Raw genomic sequence first — 17332 nt, 5'->3', positions numbered from 1 at the left:
AAAAATTAAATATAATAAAATTAAATTTTCACAGTTTTCTAGAAAAATCAACGAGCGTCTATCAAATCCGTCACTTTACCGACTGATAATTTTACAATTTAAAACACCTGAATTTTTTTTTAATGTAACCGTCGTAATATTTAGTCAATGTAGTATCCAAATATGATAAAAAGTGGATTTTTTTCAAATCCGACATTGTTCTACGATCATGACGAATGTTAGTTATAAGTTGTCCATGTTTCGAAGTATAAATGTAAGGGCAGAAATGTATAAAATAAAGATGAATAAAACTCGAATTCAGCCAAAAATATTTTATTTAAGCGTACTTTATAATCTTTATATTATCAATGCTGATATATTATAATTAAATCTTTAAATCTAATAATTATTTTATGGCTTCCCACTTATTACATACTACGGTTATATATTCAAAACTTAGAACAGACTTATGCCGGCCATACACACTACGGTCAACCGGAGAGGTCCACCTGTGCAGGTATGCCTGCGCAGGTAGACCGGAATGTGTGTGGGAATAGACCTGTGCAGGTTTTTGAACCTGCGCAGGCGACCGGCGCAAGATCGAAAATCGATTCTTTCGAGACCACCTGCGCAGGCATACACATACATACCTCTCCGGTAGACCGTGTGTATGGTCGGCATTAACATTTGATTATCGGGTAAGACTGTTCTAACTTTCATAAAATCATTGTTAGTATACAGTATTGGGCCGAGAATCACTCGCTCAACAAATTTGTACTTAAATTTACATTTTAAATAAAAACGTTACTCTCAATATATAAAAATACCGTTTATTCTCAATATCAGATACAATTTTGTTCCAAATATTTAATTTTAATTTTCTCGTATCGTTTGTTACAAAATAAAATCTTAACTACAACTAAATAGAACCTAATTGTTAAAACAACAACAAAAATACGTAGAATGGATACAACTAATTGGCGGAAGATAAACTGTCAAAGGTAAAAATAAGAAAATCATCTCACTGGATTTTTCCTTTTAGGAAAATGGTCTTAGATAATATTCTGTACATGTTTTATAAAAATAAAATAATATGGAAATTGCTAAGAACGGTTGAAATAAGCGAACTTTATTAATATTTATCAATCCATTTTCTTACCACAGATTACTTATTTAACTATTCCCAATTAACGATGTGAAAAGAAACTATTATTATTTTACCTACTTTTTATTGTGAAACTTTTCAATGCCATAGATAAAAGGTCATAAGGGCAAAAAATGTGTGTGTACTTATGTATACACGCGTTAAAACTTAAAAGTTATACTTCTTTGGCGTAATAATTTTCTTCGAGCACTTTAGTTTCCCGTTTCCCTCTTCGAATTGCATTTTTCTTGTCCAATTTAATGGTCACTTCCAATCGAAACGATATAATATATATTAATCATGATATTTTACAATAAACACTACGTTTTTATCACATTCGAACGGGCTTCGTCGTATAGAAATCATTATTTTGGTTTAAACAAACACGACTCTGAAAAACACTACGCCATGACGGACAATGCAACTTGTCGATAAAACAGAGCAAGCGCCAACTAAAGGCCCAGACTGTTTTGCCGACGTTTAGATATTCAGGGTGACAGTTTTTCGAGACGGTGTGCGCGCGTATCGTGAAAATTGACTCTCATCATTTTTCCCTAACGCGCCAAAAGAAGTATAACTTCAATAATTACAGACCATTTGTTTGAATCAATTAATTAGGAGTATAATACTGTTATGTGTTAGTAAAGAAACGTGCAATTGACAGTTCTTCCATGACCACTTACAATTTCCTTGTACCGGCAAATACGACAAAACTTACAGATAGACTGCACTTTCCAATTTTCTATAAACGTTTGGCCACTTCGTACAAAACCTTATCTACTTCCCTAAACCTCAAACTATCCCTGTCTTTTCAGTCCCTTCAAACATTCATGGAAAAGGTGAAAAAGGTTTATTACCCTGTAAAATAATCGCTAATAAAAGAGTACGCTAGGTTAAAATGGCAACTCAAATGTGCAGACCTGAACGCGCCAGTCGCGTGGAAACAAACTTACACTAGCAATGTATATTTACAATCTTAATTACGACCAAATAAATGAAGTATCAAGCGTCTAGCACCATTTCGACAAGGTATACATCGAGTAACATAATATTATCAACCAAAATAATATAAAAATTAGAGTAAAAACAATAATATAACAAGCAGGTTATCAATTTCCAATAATATCAATCGTTGACGATCTGGTCAATTTCGAAATAAGGACTAGCTGTGACAGTATTGCGTATATATGAAAAGAACTACAAATAGTATACATAGAAAATCTAATAGAATATACAAGAAATATACATCTAACTATACACTGAGATTACAGCGTTACAAGTATAAAAATAAATCACATCGCCCCACCTCCTCTTGCCCCCTCGGCCCTTTGAAACAACATTCCAACAAAACGTAACAAGGGTAACTAACATGTCTACGTAAAACGTCCGTAAAAAGTCACATTGAGCCTCGAAAATCTACGTTGTACTCTTAACACCTGTATGTGATCTTGAAAGCTAAGTCGACTACTGATAAAACACTAACACCGAGATTATTTAAATCACTATCTGTTGAAGAAAACTATTAATAAATAAATTACACGATTAAGATCGTTCAATTGCACTCTATCCAAATTTCGTCTTTTAAAGTACCAGGCGCACAGGAAGTTATGTGGCGAACGGAATATCCGGTTCCATGCGAAGAGTTTGCTGCGTGGGATCGTAGTGCCCCGCCAGGTAATAGACGTCATTGTTATCGTATACCGTGTTGTACCGCGCGGGGTCCTCGCCTAGACGCTCTTTATATTGAGCTAGCGGTAGAACCTCGCACTTGTGTGATATTGTTTGCACGTCATTCTCATCTGTGTGCGGGGACTGGAATAGACCACCCTGCAATAAACGTAAACAATTAGTTTAAAAAAAGTACGTGCTCAATATACACATGTCAGAAGTGAAACTTCTTTGTAAATTATTAATTAATTAAATTTTTCCAGTCTTTCTATATTAATGAATGATAAAGCTAAATTATTATCAGAACTAAAATTAGTTGTTGTTATGTATATGTCACCGTAAAATTGTAAACACCGTTAGATTGTAATCTATCTCGCGAGATTATAAACTGTCGAAAGATTGTGAACCTCAACGAACTGCTTACAATTTGACGTATTATTATTCGGTAGTTATATGAAATTGTTGGGAAGTAAAATTAATCTGTAATTGACCAAAGAAGTTTGAATGATAACTAAGTTAGTGTAGTACAATCTACCGAATAATAATACGTTAAATTGTAAGCAGTAAGCTGAGGTTCACAATCTTTCGACAGTTTATAATCTCGCGAGATAGATTACAATCTAACGGTGTTTACAATTTTACGTTAACATATATAGAAATACCACTAATAAATATGATAACAATTACCAAATAATATAAAAAAAATCATTATTATCATAATTGCTAACTAAATAATAAAAAATAGGCAACTGGGTGCCCTTATAAAAAAACAAAACCAACAAAGAAATGGTAATTTAGTTACTTAATAACATAATAATGATATTGATATTAAAAACACCATCAGGGTTTAAGTATGAATAATTGCACCACAATATTACACTAGCATATCTTTATTAAAGAAAAAAAACGCTGCACATCTTCGTGACGTTCCGCAAAAATTTTACCCTCATGCTCCTAAACAAGTTTCACTTCGAAAATATTGATTGTTAAGTAAAATAAAATCAAACATTTGTTATGTGTATGTTATGAAACTATTACAATTAAGTTGAACTATTAGCATAGAAATTAAGTAAAAAAACTTTAACTTTTTTTTAAATACCTACATTTATTTAACAAAAATAAACGAGTGCCACTAAAACCAGTCGCTACACGTCATCGGTTTCCATACGTTAAATTTCCAAGCAAGTATTTCACAGATAAAACGGAATATCAATTTTTGCACAGTCAGGATTTGAAAGTACGACCTCCAAAGTTATGTTTGTTAGTTACGTTGCGCTCACTCACGATCTAGGTCAACATATAACATACACAAATGTTACATCATTGCATTACCGCTGGTACTAGGACATTAGGAGTGGCAAAGAAATACAATTTAAAAGCTGTAACCTACGAACAAAATACGATACTGTATTTTAAAAATATGTGTATTTTGCGTAGTTCCCTTAACATGTAAGATTTCAAAGAAAAAAATAAATATAGTTTGAAAAAACTATAAAATACGCTTTTAAAGCACATCAAACTAAAAAGTGGAAAATAAATATAGTTTATAATATGGCGCGCTCTGTGCCATATTTATCGTCTATCGAGCAACCCACGCTTTTTCACAATAAAACCAGTATTTTTTGTTTATTACCATTTTCAGCCTTAATTAGGAATTATTTTTCACTTTTTAGTTTGATGTGCTTTAAAAGCGTGTTTTATAGTTTTTTTTAAACTATATTTATTTTCCATCTTTTATTCCTAGCAGCAATACGTGTTGTCTCAATTGAATCGTTGAATCGCTTTGTGGACTTAAAAAAATTCATTGTTTTTTCGAAATAAACCTATGAAATTATTATATTGTCGCTGATTCTTTATAAGTGTACAATGTTTGAATTAAATCTGTCCGTTTAAAGTGGGTCAAAATCGAGTCCGAAGGAGTCGGTTACATACATACATGCATACAGGTGAAGCTAATATAAAGCGTGTAAATATATCTCGGATTCATTATACTAACCGGTAATAATAGCGGCGTGCAAGCAGCTGTTTCCTCTGGGTGGTAGAACCAATGCACGCGTACCGCCATAGCTCCCCTCGCCTGCCAAAGAGCTACTATACGACCTATGTACGGTCTGTCTGCTCGGCCCGTGGATAGAAAGACTGCTGATTCACCCACCTGTAATGAGGAAATATCCTTATAGGTATACATATTAGTATTACAATTAATCTTTCACTTAAATAAAAACTAAAATAAAAAATAAATTACTTTTTTGTTATCATTCCAATTTTTATTCTTTTTCACAGAATCTGTAATAATTATGACGTCACATGCTCAATACTGATGTAATTGTTGTTATCAACTTCAACAACTTCTGGTACTTAAACTGTATTGTGACGTCATTTGATTGGACAAAGTGAAATTAAGTAACCATCAATTAAAAAAATATACTTTAAAATGTGTTCGTTTATTTTAAATGTATTAAAGGCAAAAAAGCTTACTCAAAAAAGTATTGCTAGTCAACAGCAGTAATAAATCGCGTTAGTACAGTGAATTATGAAATTTCGACAGTGAACAAAGAAATAAACATTTCGAAAGTGAGATAAACTCACTTGCAGCGTTTCTTCTCCTCTCTGTATAGCCTTATAGAAAAGTTTTCTGTGGCGGGGTCTCGCAGTGCGTCTGTATGGCGGTCCCAGCCAGCGCCATAGAGCTCCAGGCAGAAACGCCGCCATCTTGCTCACTCCCCCGCCGCCGTCCGATGACGCGGATACGGTGCGTCGTTTTACCTTCTGTAAGAATAGGATTCAGGTTTAAAAAAAGCCCTCGGATAGAGGTTATAGTAGTATACTTTATATAATATGATAATGCTAATAATATAGATAATGGGCAGCTCCAGCAACATCTTACGGATGATAGTCGAAAGAATGGAGTGCCCCTATTTACGACACTGCTCCGACATCTCCGCAGGGCTTTGTACCTGATAGTTTTTATTTAACTACTTTTTCCTTATTTTTACTAATTCTCTAACATAGATCTTAAGAAACTATTGTTACTAACTCACTAATCAATCAATGGACTGTATTTGTCTGATTAATAAAAAATATTATTATTATTATAATATAGTTCTGATAAATCTCCTAAAAACTGCTGGATTCCTAGGGACCGTTCAAGTATTACGTAAGCAATTTATCCCCCCCCCCCTCATGTAGTAAGTAAAAGTAAGCAAAGCTCTCAAAAAATAATAGAACATAAACGTATGAATTTTTTGTAGGAATCTTTGAATATGCGTTTCGTTTTCAAGCATAGACAATGTGTGGGTACCTAATACGTGTAAAAAAAGTAAATAATTACTGGTGACGTAATCACCAAATAAGAAAATCAAAGACGGGGAGTCTTGCGTAATAGTTAAACGGCCCCCTACTTCAATTTGTGATTTCAATAGTTTTACCATGAATTTCTCAAAATACAAAATATCAAATAATAATTCTCAAAATACATCCTAATATAGAATAATTTTAACGCGCTATCACAACCACGCAACTTAAAAGTTTTGACGACTCATTGGTCTAGTGGTTAGTACCCCTGACTGCGAATCCATGGGTCAACATCGATGTGATGAGCATTTGGTGTTGTGCTTAGGTCTTGGGTGTTTAAATATGTATTTATATGTCTATCTATCTATAATATGTATGTATATCCGTTGCCTAGTACTAACACAAGCTTCACAAGCTTAGCATGGGACTAGGTCAATCGGTGAGAATTATCTTTAAAAAAAAACTTCAGTTACATTCAAAAACAGGAAAATATAAAAAAAAAGAAAAAGGTGATCTTACTGCTATGAGCAGTTCAGATAGTTGACTTCCAGACAACCAAGGTCTATATTATTATACAAATTAATTGATGAAGACGTTTATAGACTTTATACCCTTTCATAACATATATGAAGAAAGCAATTTCACTGGAACTACAACTAATTTAACAAGATTGATGGAAAAACTACCTTTTTGACCAATTCATTAGTAGAAGTAGATGGTTCCTCGTCCAATAAACCTATGCCGCTATCTTTCAAATTATCTTTCTCTTCCTTCTTCAACGTGATCTTTCCGATAGTACTGAAGTCCAACACCGGGGTCTTTACCAGACTCTTCTGCAAAACTGCCTTTTTAATCACGGTCTTCATCTTTTCCTCTGGTGACTTCTCACAGGCTATTAAAGTTGACAGTTTTTCGTTAGAATCAACAGAATCTTCGTTAGATTTGTTCGAATCGATGTAATCTGATGACGATTTATGTCTATGGTCATCACCTGATGAGCTAGAATGTTCTTTGCAGCTGGAATGGTGTCTTTTCTTGTGTTTTCTGTGGTGTTTTTTATGATGCCGTTTGTGTTTACAATGCTCTTCGCAGCATTTGTGTTTTTTCTTCTTCTTTTTAATGTACTCCATTGATGTGGGATCGTCCTCGCTTAGACGTTTAATTTTTTCTTTTCTGTGCTTCTTCAACTTTTTTCTATCTCTGTGTTTGTCTTCTTCGGTCTCTTCTTTCTCTTTTTGTACCGGTATTGGTTCAGGTTTTATATCATTACTTGTCGATGCTATATTTTTTTTATCTTCTGTTACACTTGTATTTCTTCGCCGCTTACCAAGGGTGAACAGCGTGTTTTCATATTCTGAAAATAATAGGATTAATATTTATTATTTAAGTAAACAGGAACAAAGGAGTTTTAAAGTATATTATGCGTCAGCTGATTCAAAGCCAAAGTCAAAAATCATTTATTCATGTAGGTAACACAATGTACACTTATGAACGTCAAAAAAGAAATATACATTAAATGCTTCTAATTTTACATTTACTGCCAGTTCTCAAATCAAGGGCGTAGAACGGAATAGAAGAATTGGCAATAAACTCTCCGCCACTCTTTTTAATCGCCAAGATTTCATACAAATTGTTCCAAATCGTCAAATGTATAAAAAGTATTATTGATTAATTTACTTTTAACGAGAGTTTTGAATTAATTCAGTAATAATTCTCTAATTTCGCTTGGGAGTTTCTTGTAAAAACGAATACATCTTATATCAATATCAATACATCTTGCCCGCTCGACGCCCTTGACTTGTGAACTGGTAGTAAATGTAAATTTGGGGGCCTCATAGCCTAGCCTATAAGACCGCTTATTAAGTGGCAGCTAGGTGAGGGGTACCGGGTTCGATTCCCGGTTCGTGGGCAAGTTTTAATTTAATTTAAATTTGTTCTCGGCCTTTGTTAGGGTTGTGCGGTACCAGGCGAGTGCTTAAACCGTACATGGAGGACACGGTCGAATTTCTAAAGACAAGCACGAATTATATAAAAAATCCTATACTTGACGCTGGCTAATGCACAAATCGTGCTAGAGCCATTAAAAAAAAATGTAAATCTAGAATCACTTTTTAAAATCTTTTCTATTTAGGTACGAACGTATACTTATGAAAGTGTACTTGATTACCTATATGAATAAAGTTATTTTAAGTTTTAATCTTCTGTTACTAAAGTCTTAGACAGTTATAACTTACCAACAATCGGATAGTTCGGTTCCAAAAAGCGTATATCTTCAATTGCTATCCTACCGGAGTCGCCATCATCAAACTCCACAGCCACGAACTTGTCGTCATGAGGGTCAGGGGACGAAACAGCGACAGTCCCGGGATACAGGCAACGATATTGCTGAGACCAATACGCACACACTCGGGTACCTGATGGCAGTTCCGAGACTGATGTTGGACTTACTTCCAAAATCTGAAATTTAAGATCCATCTTTAGTCTCTGAAATAAAGAGAAAGACTTCCGTTATTTTTATATGAAGTTCAATTTTTTAATGTAATATTAACAGTGATTAGCTTCTGAACTTCATTAATCAAATAGGTAAAAACTCAAACTAATTGTACTTACGGCATCTTTCAATGTTTCCTCTCTTGAAAGAATATGCGGCTTATTTCCTCTTTCTCCGTCTAATGTTATAGCGTATACATCAGGCGCCTGGACTGCACTTAGTTTTCCAGCATAAAATAGTCCACCTCTGGCTGTAAGTACTCGTGGCGATAAATCTAATTTATCTTCTGTTAATGTACAACGAGAAACCACAGGTTTAGGAGTATCCGTTTCAGGTTCTTTATTCTTAACAGGCTGTTCCGATCTGTCTTTTGATTTATGACTCTTACGTCTCTTTTTGGCCTTTCGCCTCTCTTTTTCACTGTCACTTGAAGCACTGGCTCTGCGTATAGCTAATTCGATTTCAGAGAAGTCGTCTCTTGAATGTTTTCGTGCCAAACTATCTACCTTCTCACGATTCTTTTGGCGGACCTCATTCAAACTCTCCATTGATGAGCTAGCAGATTTGTTTAGACTCCAGTCGTTTTCATCTTCTTCAGAATATACTTTTAAAATCGGTTCAGCTTTTAGCTTGGGTCTAACTTTACTCGTTCGATCCTCCGTTGAAGGCTCGCTGCGTGAGCACAATATTCCACCTTTTAATTTACCTTTAGCGAGTAAATACCCTACTAGGCTGCTCTTCGATTTAGGTTTCTTTGCAACGATAGTTTCAGTGGAATCGGGACTTGAAACTTTTCGGGGTCTTCCAACTTTTCGCTTTTTAGATGACCCTCTATCGGAGTCTGGAGATAATGCGGGCAATGATGGGGTTGGGGTGGTAGATAAAACTGGTAGAGGAGGAGTTAAGGCATTCAGCTGTGCCCTCTTCTCGTCACACTGTCTTTGTAAATCTTGTAATCGCTTTCGCATATCTTTTTCAATAGCATTAACAAGATCATGAGCTGATGGAACGTTCGAGGTATGTGAACAATCCACGATACCACAAGGGCAGGCTGTAACACGTCTCAAACTGGCTTCCAGTTCCCCTCCACTATCGTCGCCATCATTGCTTTTTCTTTCACGCTTGTGCCGTCTCATCTTTTCTAACTTATGCCGCAATCTTTCTTCTCTGTCACGACTATGTTTCCGTCTTCCTTCATTGGTTGAATCTTCTCTATGTCTATGCTTTTCCTTCTTAATTTCTGAAGGTATATCTAAATCGGTGGGACTTAATAACGGCTCTGTTTTTATAAATGGCCTTGATGTGGATGGTCTGTTTGTAACAGTATCTGCACCCTCTTCCATCAAACGTTGTTCGGCTAAAATAACCTCACACAGCAATCCTAATCTGTCTAGTGATGGTTTTGGTTGGGAACCACATGTTTCTGTTGATGGAAACTCAAACCTTCTGTGTTCTACATCCGCAGTGCGCGGTGGAGATTTCGGCGAAGTTTTTATTAAGATATTTAATTTAGAAGATGTTCTGGTGTCCACTGTAAGTGGTGTTGGCTCTAAACTTGACATATTGTGCCCTGGGGTAGTTCGCTCATACTGTTCAATACTATTGGATAGAAGTTCTAACCCACTTACGTCATCTGGAGGCCTTGTGGGTAAGGGTTGAGGACTTGACGATTGTCCGGTATCAATAACCAATTCATGAGAGCCGCTGCTAGAGTTATCCAGAGTATCGTCGTTTTCTATTGCATCTATAGCTTTTTCCACCGCACCTGTCACCGCAGACGACGCTATAGCTTCCGACGAGGATTCCTCAGCACTATCAATAGGTGGGGGTAAAATCTGAAGCTGCTGCATTACATTAGATTCTTCTGGTATATGAGCGACACCAATACAGGCGACATCCCTTTCATCCTCATCGATCTGGTTGGTTTGTTCGTCTTCATCATCAATGTGATCAGTTTGATTTGAGGCATCTTTATGTCCCGGAACTTCGGGAGCTTCTGGAGGCGGAGTTGGAGGTGCAGCGGGAGACGTGGCCTGACTCCTACAAGGTTGCTCTTGAAACTCGGGTTGATAATAAAGATGCGTGGTAAGCATCGGTTGCGGTTGCGGCTCTTGGACGAAGGTAGGTTGTGGTTTCTCTTGTTGCGGTTCAGGTTCTAGTTTTATTAACGTGTGCGGTGTGATGAGCGGTTGCATGATCGGTTTCCGCTTTTCTACGTGAGCTGGATGCGGTTGTGGTTGAGGAGCAGGAGCCAGAGTTACCAGGCGGGTAGAGTGTGTGTGTGTATGTTGGAGGGTAGCTGTTGACGCAAGGAGGTCGCCTGGTAGAAGCTGTAGGTGATGAGATGGATGTGGTGCAGGGGGTAAGAGTAAGGGAGCGGAAGGGTAAGGCATGCCACCCCACACAACAGTGTGTGGAAGATCCGGGGGCGCTGGAAGTAAGAGAAGCGCTCCAGATGTAGGATCCCTCACAAGCTGGAAGCCCCCCATAGATGAAACGCCACCACCAACTGATCCCATCCCGACGCCGCCGACGCCTCCCATCATCATACTGTCCATTGATACTTGAGCTGAAACGAAATTAAAGCAAATTCAGTAGGTATTCAAAACAATTCACTTTACGTTTTACATGAATCGAAGTCAGGTTTAGTGGGATTATTTATTAGTAAAAAACATGAATAAAAAATTATTTTATACAAGTAATCAAGACTTGATAGTTTGATTAAATAATTTGTGATACATATCTCAGTAAAAAAATTTGCCGTAATGCCGGCAACAGTGGCCGTGCGGTTGCAATTATTTTGTCTTCCATAAAATAGATTGCTTTATAGGGATTGACGAAAATTGGCATAGTTAGTTAGAAAATTTGACAATGTTTGTATTTTGGACTATTTTTTTTTTGGCAATACACAATAGACACATTTATAAAAAAAAGTGTATCAGAAGTGAAACTTCTTTGTCAAACTAATTTTTAACTATTGTTTATATTTATACAAATCTAAAACTTTAGTTTTTCAAAATAATGCTGATAAAAGGAAGATATGTTAGGAATTTAATGAATTTAATTGTCATTAAAATATTAAAAGTGTCGAAAATTAATACAAATAATAAATTTATTTCTTTGATAATAAAAACACGTGGCATTTTAATTTACAATAGGTACGTCATTTGAGATTTCAATAAATTATTTTGCATAAATTTAATTTGCATAATACATTTATTTCATAAATTCTCTTTACGAAATTTTAATTTTAAAATAGAATTTCTCGCCCTTCTCACTCTCTCTCAATCTGTCCCAATCGCTCTCTCCCTTTTCTTTGACAAAAACGATGCACTTCTTCGTGACGTTTTTTAATAAATTTCAAAAATGACATTTCATATAAATAATCGGATCAACAAATATAATAAATAAATAGGCATTATCGTGTAAATTTATCAAGAAATTAATACCTAAAACAGGAAATAAGCGTGCTTCTAGACATTACTATAAATTGCGTATAATTACGAGTCGGCACCACACTGTATTGTTGAAATGTTAATGAATTCACGCGGTACACGACGGAATACTAAACACCTGTATTAAAGGTGTTATGAAATAATTAAAACTTATAATGTTACATCAAAAAGGCTCTGTCTTCAAAATGAAAACTCCTGTCTTGAGGAGATTACATGAAAAGTAACATTATTTTAATAAGCATTATAATTATAGTCTAGCGAACTTTAGAGCATTATTAAAACATTAACATTCAACATTAAGAAATAGAAAACAAGCAACAGACAACACAGAGTTTTGTTGTCTATTTCACCATAGACAACTCACCGACACTACACTAACGTAAAAATCAATTTATAAAAACGACTACAGTCAACCTAATGAGTAGCTTGTAAAATTTAGCTAAATTAAGGAAACTCAAAGAACTTCAAATAAAACATAATATAGAACTTTGTCTACAATATATTAGTTTATATTTTCCACGGGCCGGGGATAAAATTCGCCCAAAGGGTAGGCCAAGTAATAAATTAAAGTATATAAATAATTTTATTATAGCTTAATACAATTAATTATCAGAAAACAAGACCAATAATTACAGATACCGGCAAGCATCTTGAACAAGTTGACGTTTGCGCACTGCGTACAATGCGCAAACTTTCCCCCACTCCCTTGTTTAATGCTCAAGAAGTTTGCCGGTATTTGTACAAATATTTAAATTGTAATTCAATACTGTGAATGTTTTTAAAAGGTATTTATTGTCATTTAAATTAAGACTGCCGAAATAAGTCTCAAAGCGCAGTTTAAAGCAAATTATAAAACAATATTTGACAAAGGCCTGGAAAGTAACAAAATAATCGTTTTGTTATTTCACGACTTCTCTTGTCCATGGTTTTATCTCACCACGATATTTTGGAGATAGAAATTGTGGTTTAACCACTAAAAGCCGAACCTAATTAAATTTTAAATTGCCTATACAGGTGGGATCATCGCGGGAATAATTAGTATTCTGTAGCGCGTTTCCGGAGAGGAGCGTGTAGGAATGTTAATGTGGGAAATGGAACCTACTCCATCGTTTGTACAGGTTTCTAACAGGTCTATTTCCTTTATACATTCAATTCCTTATCCACATTATAAAGGGATTATGAGGATACGGAAGCATGTACACAATTACTTTTAATGGTTCGAAAATACTGTCACTGTTGAAAGGCCCTTGCGCACTCGCGAGCCTTCTGGCAATATGAGTGTCCATGCGTGGCGGTATCACTTAACATCAGGTGAGCCTCCTGCCTGTTTGCCTCTATTTACATTTTTTTTTAAACTCTAAAGGAAAAAGAAATAAAAGCGAATACCCTTTCACAACTAAGCAATTACAGATTACTAGCTGACTCGGCAAACATAATTATAAACGTAAAAATAAAATAAAATTAAGTAATTAAAGTTCATTCGATATATTGTTCGTGATATATACATACCTATGTTATTTTTGTATTAGGTCGCTTGAGTAAGTAAATATGTATTAAGATTTTTGTAGGTAAAACATAAAAAATACGTAGCAATTTTTTTTGCCCTCAAATGGGTCAAATTTGTCCCTTTTTCAGTGGAGAACATTTTTAGTAGCAACACTTATGAAATGTCAGAATTCTACAGAATAAAAAATCAGAGTATAAACTACTTTTACGTCGTAACGTTAACAAAGACAGAATATTTTAGAGAGACAAACGAGCGATTAGATCAAAAAGTTTCCGGAGCTGTAATCAATTCAAAGCATTGTTCAGTTCTAATAAATAATTTATTAGCCGCTAGAGCCGATTAAACTGGTCGTGACTTCATTTGTGTGGGAATCGCATAGGAAATGTCGTTTTTAATGCAACTAAAGCAAATCTTTGACGCACATCGTATCGATATAAACAGAAGAGAATAGACTGATGAAGAGTTCTTCTCGTTCGTTCTGCGCCCTTGACAACAGTAAATGTAAAAATCATTTAGGTTTTTTGACTTGCTCATGTACAGTTTTGTCTGGATGAATATTTTATATTTTTACTAAACTTATATTTATTTATGGTTGATAGCCCTAACGTACTTGCGAACCAAAGGCTTTGGATCCCCAACCCTAAGTAACCCTACCTAGAGATTAGTAAGAATCAGTTGCGCAATGGTTTGCGCTTATTACACTACATTTACTTACTTTATCAAAACTAAGTCGAACAAAGTGCGATCTGTTATTTGTCACTATGAAAATTTACAGATAGAAAATTTCATTAACTACCTACATAATATTTTTAACCATAGATATCATAAAATGTTAATATATGTTGCATTGGCGCGTATGTGTTCTGACACAGATTACAACGGTATGCTCCCACTGTCATTGGGACAGAGTTTTTATTGGGATTTACTTAACCATTCAGTAAAAAAATAATTAGCTTTACAAAAGATCAAGTGTAAAAAAAAAACGTTTTTTTTTTTCGTTTGTAGCTAAGTTGCACTATTTACTACATATAACAGATAAATCAATAGTATCTACAAACATTTTTTTTTTTCATGACAATAAGATTGATAATTGGGAAAGGCATTTTCCTGTCATCTTAAAAATCTTTAAGGTTTGTTATCAGTTTCGATTCATAACAATATTCATTTCATTAACATTCTGTTTATAAAAAAAACAAATATTTATTAGAAATTTATGAATAATATAATCCTGGTAACTACGACTGGCTGGGTTCTACTGTGCAATTAATCCGACGTCCATCAAAAAACTTTCCGAGCGGAAAACCGAATGCCTTCAAAGAGAAAATATTTTTTCTTCTGTCACGCTAAAGCAACTGTGTTACTTAAGATCGCGTGAGGTGTCAATCCGTAAGCACTAACGATAATCGCCATTATGAAAAAAACTAATACAACACTAAAATTGGTGAAGGCGGGCACCGATCTCGTCCTGCCTTCTTTGCGTTCTCGGCTTTCATTGGTCGAGACGCAAGAATGAGGCGGAGCTAAGTAGGCGGCAAAGTGTTTAGGGCTGCCTGCAGTCGAGAGTGGTTATCGATAAATGAGTTTTTACGACGCTTTTTGTTTTTTCGGATGATGGATAATTTATGTGTTGGGAGTGACACGAGTTCCGTGTGGGAAACGATTTGGCGGTTGCTACGGCTAGCGATGGGTTTTGAAGTTTACAACTACGACGAATACGTGTTGTAACCTTTTTTTAGTTACAATAAAGTCTTAAACTCTAAACTTATTCAACTTATGAATAATGAATATCGTTTTCGGGTCATTATGTATAAATAAACATTCCTTAACTAAGATATAGTATAGATAGATCACAAACACGGAAAATTCCGTACCTACTTATTTTGACGTGTTAAAGCAAAGTGAAAGTTGATAGTTTTATTTATATAGGTAGGTAGGTACTCGGAAAGATATTTTTTTTTTATGCGATTTGACACTTGTAGACAAATTAATTTTCCTTTTTATCAGTTAGGATGCGTTTGCAGGCAGCTATTACTATCACAATACAACACATTTGTGATTGTCAGTTCCGATTCTAACTAATGGTGTCCAAAACATTGAGCATAAAATCATAACAAAGCTGGAAAGAAATTTAATACGACCATTAAAATCCTAATTGCTGTTAGTAGAAAATAAAAAAACCAATAATGGCAGTCGCCTTCCACGTGAATGGAACCGCGGGCGCGCGCTAGTCACGAAACAAGAGAGAAACAAAACCCTCCATGAAAGAAACCGGTGGCCGTAATAAACGGGATCGAGTGTTGGGCAAAAAAATAAATTGGGTCGCTGTTAGGTGATGGTACTTGGTTTGTCTCGCGTATTCATGTCGGTATGAATAAAAAAAATATTAATTGAAACATTTATTTTATTTTTTAATGTAAGTTAATAATTGATATAATATATGAATATCTTACTTTTATACCTAAATTCATAAAACAAAAACAACAAAACTATTTTTTTTAAATAGTTTTTAAAATGCCATCAGGGAATGAGCGTCGTTGTCTCAGTTGCAATGCCAATACCAAACTGACATAACACTGTAGAAGGTGTTGTTCTTAAATCGCAAGCGGCTGACACCGCCAAAACCGCGCTCTCGCACCGCAGTTGGCGCGGAGTTACCAGGCGAGCATGAATCAGTAGTAGGTGTTTACCTGGGTACTGCCAGAGGGGTGCGGTAGGTGCGGGCGCAGGGGTAGGCCACGCCAAAGGGGCGGAGCGATCGTCGCACAACACATTGGCCACGCCCACCGTCATGGCTGTCTGCGCTGTATCTGCAACGAAACGCAATGTTCGATGATTACGTAATAACATCGTAAATATTCATCATTCAGGATTTTGAGTCGTGCACTAAAAGGCATAAAATCATGAATTACGGACTAATTATCATAGGAAAAATTACTTTAATAAGGTATTTTTGTGTATGGTTTTAATTAATAATATATACAATATAAATTGAAACATGAATATTCACAGTAACGCAAAAATATACGTACAATGAAGTGTAATCAATAACACTTATTACGCATATTGTCTGATTGCAGAAGAACCTGGCATAAATAACTGTGTGACGAAGAATCATTGTTTAGTTTTGCTAAATCTAAGTCAAAAAATCATATATAAACAATAGATTGTATTTTCATACATTATAACAATATTCAGGAATTGCACATATTAGCGAACATCGTTAATAATGTAAACGGAAAGAGAAGTTTTTGACGTCGCTACAGCGCAAAAATACCTGTTACCAACAACACTATTACGTCTTTATAGTACGATAATAATTATGTTAAAGGACCAAGGGGAAGACGGAGTAGAGGGCGCCCAAAAAAGGTGGATAGGAGAAATAGAAGCGGTAGCAGGAAGCGAATGGAGAAAGAAAGACATAGACAGAGTCTGTTGGAAAAAGTCAAAGGAGGCCTTTATCCGTGAAGGGGTTCCGATCGTCGGTACCTACTGAAGGAAGCTAGGATATAGAATAGGATGACAAGATAAAAATAATGTATAAAATGTAAGCTGTAGGTATATTATTATTTTTATCATGATTGGAATTAGGGAGCGTTCAAGTATTACGTAACGAATTTTGGGAGGGGGGGGGGGGTCCTTTTGTAAAACGTTACGATGCGGGGCGGGGATCGAATTACGCGTTATTGTTAATATTATTTTCGACTTACACCCCATAATAGTAACTAAAGAGTCACTAGGTGGTCACGAAACGTTTTACTATACTTGGGTACTGAAAAACGTTACGGCGAGTTACA

At 35.4% G+C, this 17332-nt stretch overlaps 1 protein-coding gene across 2 annotated transcripts in view; it reads right to left on the bottom strand.

The window, feature by feature from the left end:
* Window positions 1-122: 122 nt before the first annotated feature.
* LOC125049920 (protein winged eye) overlaps window positions 123-17332 on the bottom strand; it is an 88521-nt gene continuing 71311 nt past the window's right edge. The window contains exons 8-14 of one of the 2 annotated variants that reach the window (XM_047649445.1): window positions 16226-16345; window positions 8696-11145; window positions 8320-8569; window positions 6772-7439; window positions 5381-5560; window positions 4788-4946; window positions 123-2950 (exon numbers count right to left, since the gene is read on the bottom strand). In XM_047649445.1, the coding sequence (XP_047505401.1) occupies window positions 2729-2950; window positions 4788-4946; window positions 5381-5560; window positions 6772-7439; window positions 8320-8569; window positions 8696-11145; window positions 16226-16345 (4049 nt within the window). In that variant the 3' untranslated portion in view covers window positions 123-2728. The remainder of the gene's footprint in view (window positions 2951-4787; window positions 4947-5380; window positions 5561-6771; window positions 7440-8319; window positions 8570-8695; window positions 11146-16225; window positions 16346-17332) is intronic. The other variant, XM_047649446.1, reaches the window with a different exon arrangement.

The sequence above is a fragment of the Pieris napi genome, chromosome 5 (genome assembly GCF_905475465.1).
Source record: "Pieris napi chromosome 5, ilPieNapi1.2, whole genome shotgun sequence".
Lineage (NCBI taxonomy): Eukaryota > Metazoa > Arthropoda > Insecta > Lepidoptera > Pieridae > Pieris > Pieris napi.
The sequence above is the reverse complement of the archived record's forward strand: the minus strand, read 5'-3'. Positions and strand labels throughout refer to the sequence as shown.